We start from the raw sequence: 21,544 nt of genomic DNA on the forward strand, positions 1-21,544 counted from the left end.
ATATTTCAACATTGCAGGAGACAAACGTGGCGGCGTTTGTCCTAGTGCTTTCATGCATCCCCCCAAAAAACCCATAAATAGTACATAAAAGGATGATATACTGGAAAACTGGCCAAAGCTGGATATGTTCTGAATGCATGTCTAATGAGTGAATACGCCGAGGCATGGGATCAGGTCTTTTTCCACAGAATCTATTGGAACTCATTTTAAATCAAATGAACGCCGCAATCCGTGTTCAGGGATTGTTTAAAATGGGTGCCAATATTTCCCCGTGTGGACGATCACGTGTGTTTGTGCTTGTTCTACATCTGAGATTTCATCTCTAACTCTTACCTGCTCACAACAACATTAGCGGCAGAAAAGCCGGCACAATGAACTAGTACTTTTTTTTATTTGCTTCACCAGGTAAAAATTTCTCCAGCCAAACTAGCCCCAAATGTAGCCCGTCGGACGGGGACGGATCCTCCATCATTCCTGTGCACCAGGTCCTGGACAAGGTGAAAGGCTACTGCTCCGTGCACTCCGACAACTTCTACAAGAACATCATCATGTCCGAGAGTTTCAGCCACAGCACCAAGTTCTAGCTGGGAAAATCGATCCGTGTAGAGCTCTGTAGGATTTTAGTATACTGTGATGTGAGTCTGGCGACGTCTTCTGTAAATACATCTTTTTTTATTCAAATTTCTCACACCTTTTTAAAACTCCTTTTCTTTTCTGTCTTCCTTTATTTTTTGCACATATTTCTAGTCCCCTCCCCGGCCTGTATATAGATATGCAAAAATTACTCTATGTAAATTGTTTACGTGCAGATTGTCTTTGTGGACAAGTCAGAGGTCAGACATTTTATTTTTACGGCTCATTATTGGCCTGTTTTGCCTGTATGTGTGTGTTCGGAATCTCTACTTTTGTTTTGTTGTTATTACTGGAAAGGACTATGTGCACCGTTGGTCATCGTCATCATCATCCTCATCCTCATTTTATTTATATTTGCATCACATGCTCTACTACTGAAAACTCGCTTGCAGACGGCTGTAAGGCACCGTTGCTTTCTGTGCTGCGCCATTGGACGGTCGGGGCAGAGCGTCCACTCAAAGGGAATTTTTCTTTTTTAATAAATTGCAGGCTGTGTTGGTTTTCAGTACAGTAGCTACATACCAAACCTAATCTGTTCCTGGTTTACGGTGATTGTAATTTAATCCAGACATGCTATTTATTCTTTACCGCCTGGAAGGAGCATAAAGGATTTGGCTGGGGGCAAGATGCGATAAAGATTGTGAAAATGACGTGCTCATTAAAGTTATGTGTTAAATGGCCTGGTGTGTCGACATGATCCTTTTGGCTGTGAGTGTCAGAGGTTCTGCATGTGCGGCCGCTGCTCTGTTCCAGTGCGACCGGTCGGGTTCTCAGACGGAACCGTCCCACGTGGCTTTAATGTGCGAGTCTCAAGAAGTCCTCTCACTGCGCCCCAAAATCGCTGCAGTTGAGCTTGAAAGCAGCAGGAGGCTCAAGGAACGTCCAGGTTGGCACCACAAACAAAGGGAAAATGTACTCAAGCAGGAAAAAGACTTCATTTGTCTTCATTTGTGTTTTTATTTCCATAAATGGTCAGATTTGCAGTGTCAGAAATGCTTGAATATAGCTGGTGTCATAAAACAAAATAAAAGTTGAGACCAGAATCCACCAGACAGTTCAGTTTCAGTCTGTATACATTTATTATTTATTTATAAAGTGATTGTCACATGTGATACACAGCAGCACAGCACACGGTGCACACAGTGAAATGTGTCCTCTGCATTTAACCATCACCCTGAGTGAGCAGTGGGCGGCCATGACAGGCGCCCGGGGAGCAGTGTGTAGGGACGGTGCTTTGCTCAGTGGCACCTCGGTGGCACCTTGGCGGACCGGGATTCGAACCGGCAACCTTCTGATTACTGGGCCACTTCCTTAACTGCAAGAAGTTTATTTAGGAATTTACTGAAAGGTGCATGTATGTCTGGTGAAACAAGGGATCAGCATCAATCTGCAGAAATCATATCTTCATTTAACGACTAAGGCCCAGTCCACACGACAACGTTTTTTACATTTCTATTCAATCTGGCCTTGTGTCCACATGGACACGGCACTTTAAGGGACCCAGAATGGTTATTTTCTAAAACGAGTGAATTTCTCTTTTCCATGTGGATGGCAAAGCGGCTTTTTTTTGTGAAATTGCTGACGTAGCCTCCAACTTGACCTCTAACCCCGAACACGTCCTGCATACGACAATGGTGGATAACACGTCGGCGGTCGGGCTGCAGCAGCTACAAGAAATCCTCTTTACGGTGTACATTTCCAATAAAAAGACATGTTTAACTCACCGCGGAGGAGAACAGGGGCAGTGGTTGCCAAGCGGTTAAGGAAGTGGCCCTGTAATCAGAAGGTTGCCGGTTCGAATCCCGATCCGCCAAGGTGCCACTGAGGTGCCACTGAGCAAAGCACCGTCCCCACACACTGCTCCCCGGGTGCCGGTCATGGCTGCCCACTGCTCACTCAGGGTGATGGTTAAATGCAGAGGACAAATTTCACTGTGTGCACCGTGTGCTGTGCTGCTGTGTATCACATGTGACATTCACTTTACTTACTTTTAACTAGACTGGAGTTACAGCACCACCTGTTTGGACGCAGGTTGTAGAGAAAAGTGTTCTCATGTGGTAGAAAGCACAAACAGCATCGATGGGCGTGTTCCTTTTGTTGTTTCAGAAGTGACCAATCAGAATGATTCTTTGTCTCACCTTTAAAGACACGTCCGGCTGCACCTGCTGTATTTTGGTGTTTGTCCAACACAAGATTTCAATGAAATATCCTGTTTTCATTGGTCAAAAATGTAATTTTACATCAATGTGCCAACAACGTTAGAGGTGGACAGCCACGCCTCAAAAAATGGTGGAAAGTGCCTCTGGAAGTTTGATGGACTCTACAAAGCAAATTGGGAAAAACTATGTTAAATCCTCAAAAGAAAATCGTAATTCTACAAGCATGAGGGAGACTGATAGGACGGACTTCCAGATGTTGCAGAGCCAATAAGAGCCTCACATCAGCAGAACCAATCAGAGGACGGGTAGTAATCGGACGAATCTGTCAACAGCAGTGACTTCATGCTCTCCGGCGTCCTGGAAGACTTGCTGAAAGATCAGGATCCTTGACCTTGAGCACGGGCCACCAAAAATCTACTCATCTGAATGTTCATTTCCAAATTTTTAGGAATGCCTGAATTATTAAGTCCACCTTTGACCATGAAATCAGCTCATCATTCAGCTTAAAATAAAACATTTTGAACATTTGAAGAAGTTCCCTCAAAATGGTATTGAGTTGACAATAATTGAACATGTCTGGCTCGCAGTCTGACTTTATTCATTGGTTTATATTTTCCTCTTATTGGTTCCTCAAATTCCTACAGATGATCGTCTGTCTGTTTCGAATGCATCCATTCCCCTCCTGGACAACTGTCCACTTTGTGGCTTTTCCCCGACATTCCAATGGAAGAAATATTCATCTGTCACATTCCTGCTCTGGGGTCTAAATCTGAACCCGTCATCCATCCCAGATACTTGACCAGACCAGCTGTGTTCCAAGGCGTTTTATATAATGCCTCGCTTGCCAGCCTCCCGTCAGTCGAAGAATGAGACATAAATTTCCTAAATGATATGAGCTCCTCATGGCTATCACCCCGGGAAAGATGAAATTTAGATTTATTATATAAGCTCTTTAATGAAGTATTTTTTAATATATGCTATATTTTAGGCATTCTTCATTGTCAGAACTATTTAGATGGTGAGAAAAAAATGGCCTTTGATGCAGTAGTTGCCCTGAGGATGCCACCTTCATCAGGGTATGATTTATCAGGGGTTTTTTGGCGCACATATTTCACCTTTTCCATAAACCAGTGAGTTCAAATGCAGATGGGGATCCTAAAGCTCCAGAAAAGCCATTCGGTTGCTGCTCTACAGGCCTGCTGAGGTTTGCGGGCTGCTGGTTCAACCTCGCTCGAAGCAGGGTGGCCTTCCTGTGAGGTAAACCACCAATCATTGGCCATCAAACTGGGCATGAGGGTAGACCGAGCTTCACGTGGAGACCAGGAATGAAGGTTTCTCACGCTGCAACAGCTAAACTCCACTACACTGGAGGATACTGTGGAAAATGGACAAACGATGAGGACATTCCAGCTTATTTTATCCCAGCTGAACACAATATCTTGACACTCCTGTGTGATATTTTGTGTTAAGTTCTAGTGTTCCTTGCTGTTTCAATCACAATCAAGCGTGGTGTAGGACCGGTACCTGCATTGTGACCCGACAGCAGCTCAATCACGCCTGATTCGAATTTTTATACGCCTGATTCGAATGTGGCATCACCAACTAAATTCCAACAAATGGCCTGAGGCCGTGTGGGAATGGTATTGTTTTCTGAGACAAAGCAAGCTTCCCCTCCACAGCCTGGCATTCAGCCGTGGAGATTAGGGTCCGAGCCATAATTATTCTCACCAGCAAACGGGTCATCATCGCGGTTTTTGGGTTGAAATGAGTACACGGGTGATTCCTTCACACCACGGACACGTCACTAAACCAGCTCGTAACTGTACCATCTAATGGTGCTTCCCAATGAAGACTGATAAACCTCTCCAATATGAGGTATTACCATATAGAGAGCAAGTATTCACAGCACGTCATAAAATGTACTTGAGGTTTCGGCAAATTTATAAGAAAAGGAACCACATCTACATATGTATTCACAGTCTTTTTTCTTTTATACTTTGTCGATGCACCTTTGCCAGCAAATCTTTTTGAATATGATGCCACAAGCTTGGTAGACCTATCTTTGGTCAGTTTGGCCCATTCATCTTTGCAGCACCTCTCAAGGGGTTGGATGGAAGCGTTGGTGCACAGCCATTTTAAGATCTCCAGAGAGGTTTCGCATTCAAGTCTGGGCTCTGGCTGGGCCACTCAAGGACATTAACAGAGTTGTCCCGAAGCCACTCCTTTGATATCTTGACTGTGTTCTTAGGGTTGTTGTCCTGCTGAAAAATGAACGCTCCGGAGCAGGTTTCCATCCAGGATGTCTCTGTACATTGCAGCTGTCATCTTCCCCTCTATCCTGACTAGTGTCCCAGTTCCTGTAGCTGAAAAGCATCCCACAGCATGATGCTGCCACCACCATGCTTCACTGTAGGGAGGGTATTGACCTGGTGATGAGCGGCGCCTGGATTCCTCCTGGCAGTTTTTTTTCCACAAAAGGCCACCAATTAAGCTGCAGAAACATCGGGGGGAACAGGAGGCACCTCATGGCAAAGGATGTGAACACTTATGTACAAGGGATTTTTTTTATTTTTAATACAATTTCTAAAACCTCAATTTTCTAAAACCTTTTTCGTGTTGTCATTACGGGGTGTAGAGATTTAATCCATGTTGGAATTAGGCATCACATGTGGAAAAAGTGATACTTTCCAGATGTACTGTAAGACGACCCAAAAAGACAACACAAAATACTGTTACATAAAATTGGATAATATTGTTACAAAATATCATATTGGTTATCATACTGCACAGGTAAGATGACCCCACTTAAATAAAGTCTTATAATAGGGACGATATACTGATCCGTATTGAAAATGTTGGGGAAGGATTACCTGATGATTATGTCCAAAGATATAATCTGTTTCTCAGATATAAAGTTACTAGAAGAGATTTCATAACATGCATTACCAAGACAACAAGGCAAACCCTGTATAAACTTTATTTTAATGGTTAATAAAAAAAAAACACTCAGTCAAAATAAATATATAAAAATGAAATAAAACGAATAAAATTTTCAGCTTCATTGCCTAACTCTATAAATCCCAGTGACAATGACAATGTTTGCGAGACTCCTTCAACATTTTTGAGAGTTAATACAGCTAAAAAATTCACACACAATTCTAACTGAGTATTCTATATTCATATATACATTCATTTACAAGTTACCTGGGACAGGGACGGATTATGGGTCGTGTGGGCCCCTGGGCAAAACGTTCGTCCCCCTCAAAAAAAAAAAACGCCAGCATTGTCTGGATGGCTAGTTGCCACTTGTGGGTCCAAACTAGTGCGGTGTACCGTGTTGTAAAAGCAGAATGATGCTGACAAAATCTTTTGCCGCTTTTTACCTCGGAAAAGGTGAAAAGAAGGTGACTTAAGTTGATACGGTAAATTGGATCTCAGATTATAATCAGTACAGCCTCACGTTAATGTTCCCCATCTCTGGTTATAGAGACAGGCAGCAACGTAGCACAACCAGATCGTACCGTAACAAACATTATTTGAATGTCATACAATTCATGCTCTAAATCAAAGCACTTTTGCTAATCATCCCATTGCAAGTTCTCCAATGTGAAAAAACTTGTTTGCGCTGGCCCGGTCCGTAATCCGTCCCTGACCTGGGGTATAAAAGGAATATGCTGCAACTGAAACAATGTAGGAGAGGAAGTAGATAAAGTGCAGTTAAATCAACACACTGTCGTAAAATTGCATTTAAACTATATTATGTCATTCATAAATGTTTGAAAAGTAATAATAACCTTTAATAAACCTCGGTTGCATTATCCGCTTTGTTAGTTATGTGGTAGGTTGCATGGGGTCAAGTGAAAACATTTGCAACCAAAACATTAAAGGCATTATTATGAATGTTTTTATGAACACTACGAACATCTGCCTTTTATCTGAACATTGTTTTCATCGTCGTGCGAGTTTCAGTTTATGGTGGTTGCATCATATCTGACTGGATTCCTCCTTGTATCGTTCTTTATGTCTTCTGGAAAGGTGCCTCTTCATGGACGCATCTTCTCCTCTGGGGAGGGAACAGATTAGATATGAAGCATCTGCGTGTTCGTCGAACGACAAGAAGGTCGAGGGCGGAACGCACTTTTGCTCGGGATTTCGCCGCGAGCAGAACCTCTGGCAGTCGGCGTCGTTCTCCTGCTCGCACAGACAGCGGGGCGCGCCTCGTTTCAGGCGGAGGGATCCCACGCCGTACGGGACCACCTGACTGAGAGGGAGCACATAACAGAAATATGCTGACATTTCACAAACGTTCCATCTTCTAGGTGCCCGTCCGGGGGGGGTAGTAGCCTAGAGGCTCCGAAACTCAACTATGAAGAGCACAAAGTCCCAGGTTCAAACCCCACCTACTACCCTGTCCCTGTCCCTGTAACTACTGCCCTGGATGACTATAAACTCAGGCAGAACAGGCCTGTCCTCCGTTTGAGGTCCTCCGGCGTCTCTCATTCCTCGTTCTTCGTAAAAGGTGCCTTTTACGGACCAGAAAAGATGTCAAACGCGTCCCCCCGTTCCTGCACCCCTCAGCCTGAGTTAATGAGACCGCAGGCTTTAAACGCTAGCAGACGTGTGGCGGCATCGGCGGTAGCCTTCCTCACCGACTGCCGCTCCACGTCTCCGCACACATCGGTGTGGCATCCGATGAAAAGCGAAGGTTGCCATTTTTTGGGGGTTCCCGTCCTGTTTCTGTTATACATTTTATGGTGCTTGGATGAAAAACATAATTTTTTTTTATGTTGGTGACGCATAGCTGCTTGAGCCCATCAATGTGCTGCGGACCACGGCAATGCTGGCTTTATCAACCTCTAAAAGTCCTTTAGAGACTCAGCGAATCCCAGCAAGCAAAGCAAATATGGAAGAAGCCATTTCAAGTCACAGTTCAAAGTTCTGGCATAAGCCTGGATCATATTCATTTAATTTTATAATTCCACACCAATCAGGAGGCTCCAAAAAGGAAACTTGGACCTCATACAAGCATGAGTGAGTGAGGCGTTGTCCAAAAAAAACATTTAGAATTTCATTTAGACTAATGGAAATAAATTGGGATTCCTTTTCAATTTTAAGGAGCAGACCTGCTAAAGATCATGCAAAATGAGCAACCACAGCTGTAATTGAACTCCTCCATGCTGTAAAGGTCATCCATTGAAATCTGCGAGGAACGTTGTGGAACCCTGTATTTTCATTTTCCCTCTGCTGTGTAAATTCCAAATGACACCATTTCAATAAAAAGTGTAAAAATCCCACCACTTTCGTCTATTTGCAGCCTATGGAGGAGCCAAATCACCGGTGGGTAGGGTTCTACGCTGAGGGAGAAATTACAGCCTTGACTAACCTGGGTGTGTTGACCCACACGATCCCGATGTGGCAGTAGAACACGCACTCCTTGTCCTTGAGGTTCTCGCAGGAGCAGCGCTTGGCCCGCTGGTGGACCTGACTGCTGAAGGGACCGAGCGGCTGGTTCTGCAGCTGGGCGCCAGGGTCCGGGACTGATGCCGTATGAACTGAAAAAGAGGGTGAAGTGAGTCAGTGGTCTGGCAGCGTAGCACGATTTAGCCCTGAACTTTGTCCATGCCTTAAGTCCACTTACGTTCCATTATCAGAAGATTTAAGTTCAACTTCAAGTTGAGCTTTATTGTCATTTCAGCTACATACGTGTTAGACAGAACATACACGTAACATTTAAACAACGTTACATACTGACATAAAGTGTACATGTCCAACAAAGACAATCCAGGACAATGTAACATATAATATTATAAGACAACCGACAAAGCTAAAAAATCAGTGAAAGGCACCATTTTGGATCCGGACAGGCCACTGCTAGCTAGTGCGTGCCGCCATCTTGGTTTTGGCGCTTTTTGATTTGATTGCGACAACTGATGCAAATTCCGAATCCGAATTCGACGTCATTCGACTTCCACAACCTTCCTGTATCGCTTGAGAGTTTGAAACGTCAGAGCTCACCGCGACTACTATTACTGCTGACATGCTGTTAAAAAATGTGATTCCCTACACGTGCACATACCCTGGAACACAGCACGTTCGCTGCAAAAAAATAACAACAACGTGGGTTATTTTGCAAAATTAAGCCTTTTAGGCCACAGCAGTCCCCTAAATAACCTGATTATACAACTTATACGACATTAAGAAACACCTTATTTGCAACACTGCTTATTACTTTTTCTAGTACATTTACTTGTATATATTAAGAAAAATACTCTGAAATAATGGAAATCACTTCTCCGCCAGGAATTCTCACCAAATTCATTTGTATGGTGCAGAAAAACTTTTAAGAATAATCGTAATTCATTTTATTTAATTTCTTTTTGAAAGAAACTGAAGTCAACGTCAACGTTCTCAATTTAGCCAAAATTTTTCTTCTTTAGTTTCCTAATTTCCTTCTGAGGAGTTATTGCATCAGTTATTATATATAATTTGTATTTTTTTTTTTCACTAGCTTTACCATTTTCTTACAATTTTGCTTTTAGTAAAGCGATCCAGTTCTTTTTAAATCTCTGACATCTTATTCCAAAACAACTGAGTTTATTATGTCTCACACGACTCATATAAAGAGGCCAGAAAACCGCGAGGAGCGTGTTTAACGCCGGCAGTAAATACGAATTCAAGGCCGACCGCATTTTATTCTCCTCGGATTCCTCTAGACGTCTGCTACAAAGCAAACCGCGATGACAGCTTCCGATGGTTTGGGTTTTAGAACGTGGAACTTGGCTGAAAACAGAATTCCCACTTCCCCAGCACATTCCCATCTGGGCCGTTGTAGTCCCTGCACCCAAGTGAGGCGAGGAGAGGCTCCAGGTGTCACCCATTTGGTTGCTCCTCCTGGTTGTTGGAGCCAAGTCTTTTCAAAGAATAGTCAAACTATAACCTAGAACATGGATCTTCTGCTCCCCTTTGGAGTCAAAAGCCGTTCAAATCAGTTCGAATTCGGACAAACGGTACCAGGTGGAAAGTAGCCAACATTTTTTGGGCCGTGTCAAACAAAAGCACTGAGCTGCGGTTGTCTGCCAAGGAAAACTTGCTTGGGTCGGTGTAGCCGGGGTGACCCATCGTCGGACATTACGGGTTAATCTCCGGACTCTCTCTCCCCGTCCTCTCCTGCTCGGAGCTCCAGGCCTCAGGTTGTTTTCAGAAGATTTGGGTTTTGGTACGTGAGGATTCCGCGCCACTGATGCGCAGACGTCTGATTGTGCTTATTAAAATAAAGTCCGAAGCTTTCCCACCTGCCAAACGGGAACGAGGCTTTCCCTCCCAAGAATTCCAATCACTGCTGAACCAAAAAAAAAGCAATAATATTGTGTTGCTGCAGCATAGATACACATGAAGGGATGCTTTAAAGATGGTAATCTCGGTCAAATGATGTTTTGACTGCGATCGTGGAGCAATCCGGAGTAATCCTGCCTTTCCCGCGTGAACCCGACTCCCATATCCGCGGGTTTCCCTCCCCTTTCCTGCTTTTCCCGCGTGTGCTGTGTGGTCCCTGCGAGCTGTTCATGTTCTCCACATGCGGGGGCTGCACATGCATGCATATACAGGAACCCGGCTGCATTTAATAGCGCATTTAACTCTAATTCCAGAATTAGTGCCATGCATGACTAGAAACAAGCATGAAAACCAGGTCGAACGTAACGCATCAAAACCACAAGGTACAGACGTGTTGCACCTAATTTGTGTTCCCCAAGTAAAAAAAAAAAAAAACAGAGAAAATACTGTATCTGAAATACTTGAATAATATTTGAAATAAAATGTAGATTATTTACATATGGGTGGTAGTAGCCTAGTGTGTAACACACTCGCCTATGAACCAGAAGACCCGGGTTCGAATCCCACTTACTACCATCGTGTCCCTGAGCAAGACACTTAACCCTAAATTGCTCCAGGGAGACTGTCCCTGTAACTACTGATTGTAAGTCGCTCTGGATAAGGGCGTCTGATAAATGCTGTAAATGTAATGTAAATGTACATAACATTATCATTATAGAACGATGCTCTGCGCCATCATAAATTAAATATTTAGTCATCGGTGACTAAATTAGTCATTTTTAGAGAAAAAGTAATAACACACATGGTGTGTTGGTTATGGTGCAGGTGAATATTATTATATATGTTGTTATTATTATTATTATTAAGGCGAATTCTAGTTACCTCTGTGATCCAGCATAGCAGCCAGTCCACTCAGCAGGAGACAGAACGTGGCGAGCTCCATCGTTGCTCCGTCCCCCCAGGTTGGAGACTGAGGAGGCAGTGCTGTGGTCCTGCAGACAAACCGTGGGGGACTGGGGAGGTGCCGCCGGAGCCCTCCGGACTTCTCCTCCCGCACCGCCGGCACCTGGAGCCGCACCACACCCACCAGGGATCCCCTCACCGAGGCCCGCACGTGGAGCACAGGCCTGTGCGTAGGACGAGTCGTCGCTTTCCACACTGTCCCCAGGATCCGGTGAACCCACCGAAGTCTGACCTGCACGGTCGACGCCGCGATTGAAGTTCGGAGCCGAAAAAAATTGTCAGTGAGGAAATACCCAAGATGGGGAGCTGTCTAGCGCCGCGTCTTTTACCGCGACCACAGGAAAGCCGTTGCGGTGAACCTACGTCTTAATTAACACAATAAAGAGCCAATTGAACCATGGCAGTCCAGGCATGTGCACGCCAGGCCGTCTCGGCTGCTTCTTCGGGTTTCTAGAAGGAAAAACGGCTGGATGTGTCAGGAATTCCCGATTCCACTGCTGTCCCAGGACAGACCAGGGGCAGGATGTGCTGTGTAGCGGGAGGGACGTTACGGGGGGTGGGGAGCAGTCCTCAATGGGGCCTGTAATCTCTCCCCAGTAGGTGCAGGCCGGAATATTCCACGCCGCACCGCAGGGGCTATTTTCTCCCGTTTGGCCGGCGTTCTCGACTTCTCATTAGTCGAGATTAGGCTTTGCCTCGGCGCTCAGGAGTGATAATTAAAGAGCTGCAGGAACACAGAACAACATCCTCGCTCGCTGAGCCGCTGGCAACGCCAATTAGACCGTGGAGGTGAGGCAGGGGACTGGAGGAAGACGGGGGACTGTGGGCTGGACGTAATTAGCAGGTTTGTCGCTGGATGTCAGTAAATACGACCGCGTGTATAAATACGGTGACAGGAAGACATTCAGGGACCCTTTTAAAAGCAGAATTCTTCCTCTCTTTGGTAATACTTTTAGAAACAACGTGGAATAAAAATGCTTTTAAATGATTTCTCGTTCGTGGGTTATGCCGAGACTAAAAGCGGTTTTAAAATGGAGAACTTCTTCTGGGACCAGGAACGGGAAACTGGACCATGATGGGTGGTAGTGGCCTGGCTGGCAGGGGAGATACCGAGGTTCACTCCATTGCACTCTGGCTGTGCTGACCCCGGCGAGTTCCCCAAATGTGGGAATCTCCCCTGAACTATTGGGGCAGTGGTGGCCTCGCGGTTAAGGAGGCGGCCCTGTTATCAGGTGCCGCTGAGCAAAGGTGACTGTCATGGCTGCCCACTGCTCACCAAGGGTGATGGTTAAATACAGAGGACACATTTCGTTGTGTGCACCATGTGCTGTGCCGTGTATCACAATCACTTCACTTTCAATTTAGTGGGTAAGACACTCATCTATGAACCTGAACGCCCAGGTTCAAACCCCACTTACCATAGTGTCCCTGAGCAAGACACTTTCACTAAGACACTAAGTGTCCCTGTAACTACCGATTGTAAATCGCTCTGGACAAGGTCGTCCGGTAAAGGCCGTAAATGTAAACGGTGTTTACTTTTCCTGACAAGTTCGGCCTTATCAGGGATCTTAGTTTTGTAACTCAAAATCTATAAAAACTGAATGAGAATTGCTGCCGCCGTCCTCTTGTAAGTCACTTTGGATAAAAGCATCTGCCAAGTAAAGTAAAGTAAAGTAAAGTAAAGTAAAGTAAAGATGTACTCCACTCTAAGCAGGAAAACTGTAATACATCTTTTGGCCACTGGTGACAAGTTTGGCGCTTTTTGGTTTTTAAATGTTCACACCGCACAACAACATGTTAAAATAAGATGTTATGCTTGTTCTGTTATATTTTTTTTATATTTTAACAACTATTGATAATAATCTAAGTGTCCATGAAAAGAAAAGTTCATCTGTAAATGAGTGCTAAGTGTTTCAATAATCGTTATACTCATGACCTTATTAGTCAACAATTAACACTGGTTACATGATGGCAATATAAAAACACAAATAAAACAATCAAATCGCCTTTGCCTAAATCATTGATGGGTGGATCAACAATGACTAAATATTAATTAGCTTAAACAGCCACAGACTTTTTAAAGGTTTTTTTTTTCATTAAGCGACTTCAAACTGTTGATGAAGGATGAAAACCCTCTAAAACATACAATATGAAAGATTAAAAAAAGCAACATGATTCCCACCGTTTATTCATGTATGATGAATGTCGGTTGACACCTCTTTGTGGCTAATTCTGTTCCTGGTATTTCATCTGCTTTATTTGATCCTCCTTCCCTTCAGCAGGAAGATGTATATGTGATAATTAGAGGGCTCTGGTGAGGACGGGCTCGCGTTTCACACTCATTAATTACTCCATTGACCCGAGAGCACCGTTACCTGACCTCTGGACCTTCAGGCACTTTCCACTGTGCAAATGATAATTCCACCAAATCGGAAGCACCGATCTTTACTGTCGGCACCACAGCCGAAACAGTCGAAGGAGAAGCGTCTGGAGGCCGGAAAGAGGAACGTTCTCTGGACGTCTGGTCTGATAATGAAATTAAACAGAACAGGAGGAAGTTCTCAGTGGTCAGTTGATAAATAACGTCATCTTACGAAAGAGCTCCAGCAGTTGCTTGAAGAGACAGCGCGGGTCAGTCCTTCGGTCAGCGTATGGTGACATTTTCGAGCAGCATGAACTCTCCAGGTAAACATGCGATTATTCCATGAGGCATTAATTATGCGTCATTATGATGAAGACAAGCTGTTCCGCTGATTCCTGATGGAAGAGTGAATGAATTCGGTTCAGAATTCTGCCTTGTAAAAAATGTCACTTGGACTTTCATTTGATCAATGTTTTCAGCTTTAGTCACCTCGCAGTTAATGACCCGCACCCTGCAAACGAGTTAAAAATGTCACACATCAATTAAAAGGAGCTTTCAGCCTGTCAAATGCACACGATCTATCAGGCGTGTCTTTCTGTTGGGATCCCGGACGTGTCCCGGTCCTCCATGTTTGCTGTGTCTTGTCCTCCCCCCATTGCCAGAATAAATGCCGTATCCAGTCCTCGCTCCGTTCTGCCTCCTTTTTTACTCTTCTGTGCCCCGTTATGATTTATTACATCCCCGTGGTTGTGATCTATGTGCGCCATGCATTCCTGACATCCTGGCATGTTCAAGCACAATCGATTGTTCAAACTGTTTTTTCTTTATTCATGTTTCGGGGAAAATATGCCCATTTCATTTCATTTGTCACGGTAACAGACTTTTATGACGCCACAGAAGGCTAAAAGGGACGTGATGGGAAACTTCCATAGCATTTCATTTGATTCTAGGTGCAGATCATTTGGCGTCAGCGTGGCCTTTATCATGCAGAAGTTTGTCAAAGGTCAAATGCACTGACGTCTCAAGACAGGTCTTGCAAACAGTTATGTTTGTAGAAAGGAGACATTTTGTGGCGAATGTCACAGTTTCACCATCGCTTCAGATGTTCTTTCCAGTCTCCCCCTAGTGGGAGCGTTTTCAACGTGCAGTTTTACCAAAACAAAAAATGGTTTAAACCTTTCCTGCACAAATGAGGCGTATAATATAATAAAAATATCACCTATAACATAATAAAATATGTGTCTGTACTTTCATTAGTTTATTTTAATAAAGAAGACATAATGGATGACGGAGAGGTTATTTTAATGGTCCTGGTCGGGCTTCCAGGACTGGTGAAGACCGCTGGAGCTGTGCGGCCGGGCATCCTTGCCGCAATTAAACACAACATCTCGAGCCCACATGATAACCCCCTCGCGAAGAAACAGGGCCCACCACATCCTGCAGGTGATTATTCTGCCGCGAGGAGAGGTCCTTCCAGCTCTTTGTTGGTGGCTCTTGTGTGAAGCACGAGGCACTTAGTCTGAGCAAAAGAGCACGTAATTTGGACGCGTGTAAATCCCGGGCCGGCTCAGGCTTTATAAAAAGCCGCACATCTGGGAGCGCGCCGAGAGCCATTTTGATGTCAGGTGAGTGTGTATCACATAATCACATGCTCCACTTTTAGCCTCCCTGTAAATGCTTATTCTCGGCCTCGGAAATTACAGCGTTAAAAGTGGAAGGGGGGTGAGAAATTTGAAAAAGACAAAAAAAAAAAAAACGTGTTTCGCCCTTCATTTGCTGTCCAAACTCCTTAGCAGACCCACCGCTTGGTGCATTTACGGCGAAACGACCTCGGGGTCACCGGAGACCGCTGCGCTTATTTCCGTGCCCGATCTTGTAATTACAGGGAAAACACACCTTCGGGAATTACGACTTTTTAACGTTTTTTTACAGTTTTTGAGGCTAAATTTAGGGGTTGCTTGTCTGGATGCTACTTGGGGGGGCTATTTTTGGACCAATTTTAAGGCTGTCTGGGAATTTTCGTCACAGTCTGTTCACAACACAAATTAGAATTGCACAAGGTTGGGAGATGCTTCCTTCCTTGTAATAATTTGTTAACGTGTCAAAATACATATTTGCCGTTATTTCCACACATTTAAAATGATGGTAATTTTCCCTGGAAATTTACCATCAAACAACCATCAGGTCGTTGGCCTAGCGGTCTTGCCAGATTGGACGGTTTTGAGCAAGGAATTTTGGGTAATGTTGCCTGTCATGAGACGATATTGCATAAGCCATTTTTCAAGTGGTTAAGTCAGTTAAAACCTTTTGTCGGGTATTTTGGTCAGTTTTGTGTGTTCTGGCACACAAAACTTGTTTAACATCTATGATACGAAACTGAAGAAAATAAATTGTACAAAACAATTATTTTCAGTGCAAATCTCCACAAGCCATGTATGAGAAACACGTATTAAGGGACGACCCATTCCACTGGCTGGAAGAGAGACCAGATTGTTGACCTAAATATTTTATATCGCCCCCTTGTGGTCTCCAAACTTAGAATTGCACAAGGTTGGGAGATGGCAAAATGCAAAAACAACACACACCACTCTGAAGTGCTGTTGGAAACGGCCCATTGGCTTACATGTGAGGATGAACATGTAAATGTAATTCGTGTGACATTTGGGCCTAATGATGGCAATCAGCGGGGCCTGCCCCGGCGCAGCGCCCCCTCCCTGCCGAGCCTGCGTCAGCGCGGCCCGCTCACCGCGCGGGGCCTTCCGATGTAACGGCGAGCAGGTCCACGCCATATGTCCGCCAGGCCTCGTCCTCCCCGCTGTTCTGTCCTCTGGCCCCCGCTGCCTTCCCTTGCACGTGCATCTTGTTTTGTTAAGCTCGGTTGCTGCCTGCATGCCCGTCCACCTCCCCGAGGCTCCTGACCGCCATCCTTCCTCCTGAACCACAGGAATGAATTTGTATGCTGCATGAATATGAATTATTTTGTGAGAAAATGCTGATCCAGATGCTAGAGGGGTGCAAGAGGACATTGTTTTTCTCACAGTCTTATTGGCTCGGAGCGAGGGCCTGATGGACGAGGTATTAGCTTCTGAGACCCCGGGGGGTCCTATTTTAATCCTTGTCATAGGCGCAACACTGGGCGCAATGATCATTCAGGAAGCACAGAGCATGTCAGCGCACAAAAAGGTGGGAGGTTCATGCAAATGAGAAAGTGAACGAACTCACTGCATGGCCAGCTTTGGTATTTTGTGTCTGTTGTCACCACAACACGGTCAGTATTCAAGCAGACTTAAATAAATGAAACATCTTTAGGGGAAAAAAGAGCAAATTTTAGTGTGTTTTGGCGTGCCTTGTGGTTTTGCCAGATTGGACAATTTTGAGCATGGAATTTTGGGTAATGTTGCCTGTCACGAGACAGACATTTTTCAAGTGGTTAAGTCAGTTAAATCCTTTTGTCGGGGAATTTTGGACAGTTTTGTGTGTTCTGGCACACTAAAATTGTTTAACATTTATGATATGAAACTGAAGAAAAGAAATTGTACAAAACAATTATTTTCAGTGCAAATCTCAACAAGCCATTTATGAGAAATCGTGAGAACATTGTACAAAGAATAACACGTATTAAGGGACAACCCATTCCACTGGCTGGAAGAGAAACAAGATTGCTGGCCAAAAGATTTCGTATCGCCCCCTTGTGGTCTCCAAACAGAAAGCAGTTTAGGGCACATTTTAGGACAGGCGATTAATTTAAATTCTGGCTAATTTTAACACACTGATTTATCATCTTTATTGTGCAATCAACTCTTCCAAACTCCAGGGCTGTTTTTTTCCCCAGTACACCCGGTACTGTCATTATTATGACTTCTTAACAGGGCCGAGCTGATATTGCGCCCTCTGGAGGAGCAAGCCGGCAATATTTGAACCATGATGAGTGTTTCAGTACTAGTTTTGATGCCGTTGAGAGCACAAAATGCGATTTGTGTTCCTCATTCAGGCTGTTGCCTGGGTGTAGACCGTAGAAGGTATCTCACAAAACCAGTGCAGTTTGATAAACTATCATCTAGTGACCCGTGAACTCCTCAGTGATGCTCACTATCTTTAGCCTGGTCTAGATCGCTGGCGGTGATAACACGTGCCACACATATTCAGATACCACAGGACCTCGGCCCGTGGACCACACAAACGGCGAATTGTAAGACTCATATTTTAGTCTGGTACGTAACAGGATGAGCTCGGCGGTTTTGCAGGCCCTGGAATGCGAAGGATTACAACAAACATGAACATCTCCACTATCTCCACTGCATCTGCTTCTGGTTCTGACTCACAGTTCCCATGACAGGATGCATGTGGTGGCAGTTCCCTCTGTGCGTTTGGGGCCTGGCCTTATAAAAAGTGAACATTACATCACAATCACACGAAACAGCATTTTATTTGATGCTCTTATCCAGAGCCACTGATGGGGCCGGATGATTTTGGGCCTTGCCCAGGGACACAATGGTTGCAAGTGAGCCTCAAACTATTGTTTAAATAATTTCATTTGCGCAATATTACAATTATATAATATAATATGGATAGTATTCATCTCATTGAGAAGTAAATCATTCTTCGGAAGGTCCACCAAAATGAGCCTTAAAAATAAACCAAAATGTTTTGTGCCGATGGATTGTTAAAGAACAATATTCTTAATTCAGTAATAATTAAAACAATAATAATAATTATAACTACAACAATTCTAATGTATGTGTAGTTATTTGAATAATAATAATAATTATTATTATTATTATTACTAGGAATCATAAAAATAACGATCTGTGCAGTGCTCCGAGGAAAACAGTGAAAATGCCACCAACAGATGGCAGCATGTCTCCATCACCAGGCCCCTCTCTGGTCACCGGCGGCAGAATTAACAAGCTCTACATGGAATGAGGGTGAGAACATACAGAGGAAGGCCCTCCTTCATACTTCCAGCTGGTGGGCATTGGTGCTGTTTCCAATGCGAGATTGCATTACTCATTTTCATTTTATTTTTTACATATTTTCCTAAATGTGCTTTTTGACGTCAGTATGAAAGATGTATGAAGAAAACAAGTTCAAATTCTTAGACGGTTTCTCACCAGGTCACATTGGTTGGTGTCAGGTGATTCATTGCAGGGTTTTGGGTCGCCCACAGAACATCAGAGTGTGTGTGTGTGTGTGTGTGTGTGTGTGCATGTGTCGATTAGGATGGAAAAAAATCCTGGCACAAATCTGGTCCAGGCATGGAAAACACAGGTCTGCACTTTCATTTTTGTTTCTTGGCAAGAGTTCACTTGCAAAAAACAGATATAAAAAACTGAGATTTTTTTTTACAAACCGATGCAGAACAATGAACCACAAGTCAACAAAACGTGGTGCATAGGGCGTGTTCACTAAACATTCACGGCATTTATCATCAGACGGCCTTATCCAGAGCGACTCACTACCAGTAGTTACAGGGACAGTCCCCCCTGGAGACACTCATGGTCAGGTGTCCCGCTCAGTCTTGCTCAGGGACACGATGGTATTAAGTGGGGTTTGTTAGCCACTAGGCTTCGCCCAGCCAATCAGAACACTTAATGTTGGTGTTGGTGGTGGGCGTGGTCACGTTGGTGTACTAGGGGGAATAGGAGTGTAGAGAGCAGAGAAAGGGGGGAGGCCATGTCACGTATTGACAGGATGAGCTAAAATCATCTAGAATAAGGAACCAGGGTGTGTGAGAGCTGTCAATCATGCCAACAGGCTCCTCCCCTTTGAAACTTTGTTCATTAAAACATCATTAATGTTCATCTTCTGCGTGTCAGAAGTAATGACACACCAACAGAAACCACAGTTTAATTCTGTCAACCCCGAAGACAAACTTGATGCCACTGATGAATCCGGCCTGGAAGGAGTCCTGAAAAAGCCGGAATCGCCGCTTTTTCCACACCAGAGCTCCCGGACGGTCCTCTCTAGATGGGACTTGACACGGAAAGACGGCACAAGGGCGAAGTGGTGGCAGGTGTCCGTGTGACGGGGGCCCTGTTGCCCGCCGGCCGTGAACCGACTGCCACTCAGCAGGAGGTGTGAAGACGCTGCCAGGGAAAAGAGCAGAGCGAACATCTGCACGCCCGCCGCCGGACCACGCCGATAATGACCCGCGTGGCGCCAATCAAGATGGCTCAGTACCGTACCAGAGAAATTTAACACAGCAACGCAGCCGACCACAGTTCTGTACATTCAAATAAAAATACGTTCAATTACCAGGAACGGGACAGACAGGGACAAGAAGTCCATTAAAAATTAAGAAAGCAGAATAAAATAAAATGAGAGAAACATGCAGCAATTTGAATTAAACACGGGCTTGAATAAAACAGAGAATATTAAAAGGAACCACATAAATCACCGCATAAGAACATCGTACGAGAACCCCGTCACACTGGGTTCGAAGCCAGGGTGTAAAAATGACTTTTTAAACGCGGTGATTGACGGCCCGTCTAAACCCGATTGGCAGGTCGTCCCATAGACGTGGTCCTGAAGGACAATAGCTTCTGGCCTGAGAGAAGCTCAATAAGCTCCTCCCACTTCCTGCATAGCCAAATTACCAGAAAGTGCTCCATTGAGACGTGACCTTTCGACACGCGAACGCCAACGCAGGTGAACGATGAGGATACGGACGGCCTTTTTCGCCGATCAGAGAGCCAATCAACCTACTTGTGTCACAGTTGGGGTGTGGACGGCACCCACTCCGCACGGCGTAGATGAAACGAGCGACGCGGCTAAAATTATCCCGGCGACGTCTCCGCCGCGTCTTCGGCGAGGCGTGCGTGTCAGCTTGTCGTTTCGGGGACGTTGATTAGACTGCTTCATGAGAGGGGTGGGCCAGTGGTGTCAGGATTAAAGCCGAGTGCTTAAAATAGTGTGTGAGAAACTCTGTATTTATATTCGAAAAAAACTCATACGGCCGTAATTATGAAGCGCCTCTACGTTGTTTCAAAGGGTCCTGTTTGATTTTATTGTATCAGATTCGGATTTTTAAAAGTTGTACTTTGAGTGAAACTATAAAGATAATGACATTGCGACTGAGCCTCTTCTTAGTACATATTATTTACATTTACAGCATTTATCAGACGCCCTTATCCAGAGCGACTTACAACCAGTAGTTACAGGGACAGTCTCCCCCTGGAGACACTCAGGGTTAAGTGTCTTGCTCAGGGACACGATGGTAGTAAGTGGGGTTTGAACCTGGGTCTCCTGGTTCATAGGCGAGTGTGTTACCCACTAGTTTACTACCAACCTATATTGACGTGTCAGAGCAAGTGGCTCTGTTCTACACCATTATACCAACAATTAGGATGACAATAGACTCATTCTATAATGGACTAATTCTTTTTTAAAGATTGTCATTGTGATCCACTGCAGCACAGCACACAATGACACAGTGAAACGTGTCCTCTGTATTTAACCATCACCATGACAGGTGCCCGGGGAGCAGTGTGTGGGGACGGTGCTTTGCTCGGTGGCACCACAGTGGCACCTTGGCAGATAAGGACTCCAACCGGCAACCTTCTGATTACGGGGCCGCTTCCTTAACTGCTAAGCCACCGCTGCACCAATTTGTGTTCATTTTTAACTTTGATTGGTTAATTACTACAATGATGAATATGTTTCCAATGCTAAGATGATATTTAACCTTAAGTGAAGACCTTCTTTTTTTATTAAATTCAGGAATCGGAAGATCCCAAGATCCCATGGTGGTGAAAAAACATCACTCTAATTAATCAAATATTTAGGAGTCCCCTAAAAAGGAATAAAACTGAATTTTATTCCGGGTCTAACGCTGTATATAATGGAGAACTAGCATCTCAGTGGAAAAAAAAAGCCTGGTTGAAGAACGGACATTCGAGCTCACAGCTCTGTTTAAATGAGAAAGTGAAAGTAATTCACTTACTTTCGAGGATTGGGACGAAGCAGCAGAGGCAAATTGTCAAGAAAGGCTTCGGCTGTCCATGAAGCGCAAAGACTGGATCGATGGAGGAAGGTCATGTGGTCAGATGAGCCCAGATTGACCCTGTTCCCGCGTGATGGACACCTCGCGTAAGAC

The 21,544-nt window shown here is 44.6% G+C and overlaps 2 protein-coding genes across 16 annotated transcripts in view; one reads left to right on the forward strand and one right to left on the reverse strand.

Annotated features, from left to right (window-relative positions):
- Positions 1 to 1,321, forward strand: part of LOC114763360 (adhesion G-protein coupled receptor G6-like) — a 28,555-nt gene extending 27,234 nt beyond the window's left edge. For 6 of the 14 annotated variants that reach the window (XM_028952994.1, XM_028952999.1, XM_028952998.1 and 3 more), the window contains one exon: positions 406 to 1,321. In XM_028952994.1, coding sequence (XP_028808827.1) covers positions 406 to 584 — 179 coding nt within the window. In that variant the 3' untranslated portion in view covers positions 585 to 1,321. The remainder of the gene's footprint in view (positions 1 to 405) is intronic. The other 8 variants (XM_028953004.1, XM_028953003.1, XM_028953005.1 and 5 more) reach the window with 5 other exon arrangements.
- A 4,529-nt stretch (positions 1,322 to 5,850) lies between these two features.
- Positions 5,851 to 21,469, reverse strand: LOC114803092 (endothelin-3-like). 2 transcript variants are annotated; one of them, XM_029002399.1, is made up of 5 exons: positions 21,392 to 21,469; positions 11,007 to 11,319; positions 8,176 to 8,344; positions 6,931 to 7,053; positions 5,851 to 6,855 (listed from the first exon to the last, which is right to left on the reverse strand). In XM_029002399.1, the coding sequence occupies exons 2-5, from the start codon at positions 11,065 to 11,067 to the stop codon at positions 6,777 to 6,779; spliced, it is 432 nt and encodes a 143-aa protein (XP_028858232.1). In that variant the 5' UTR covers positions 11,068 to 11,319; positions 21,392 to 21,469; the 3' UTR covers positions 5,851 to 6,776. The 2 variants fall into 2 exon arrangements, with proteins under 2 accessions (XP_028858232.1, XP_028858231.1); XM_029002398.1 differs by having other exon boundaries at positions 11,007 to 11,537; positions 21,392 to 21,467.
- Between the last annotated feature and the right edge of the window lie 75 nt (positions 21,470 to 21,544).

Source organism: Denticeps clupeoides, chromosome 14, assembly GCF_900700375.1.
Source record: "Denticeps clupeoides chromosome 14, fDenClu1.1, whole genome shotgun sequence".
In the NCBI taxonomy this organism is placed as follows: domain Eukaryota; kingdom Metazoa; phylum Chordata; class Actinopteri; order Clupeiformes; family Denticipitidae; genus Denticeps; species Denticeps clupeoides.

Coding starts and splice junctions, on each gene's coding strand:
- LOC114803092 (XM_029002399.1), bottom strand. CDS start 11,067: ATGGAGCTCGCCACGTTCTGTCTCCTGCTGAGTGGACTGGCTGCTATG. Junction 8,345..11,006: donor TGCTATGCTGGATCACAGAG/GTAACTAGAATT, acceptor CCTCTTTTTCAG/TTCATACGGCATCAGTCCCG. Junction 6,856..6,930: donor CGGCGAAATCCCGAGCAAAA/GTGCGTTCCGCC, acceptor TTCCCTCCCCAG/AGGAGAAGATGCGTCCATGA.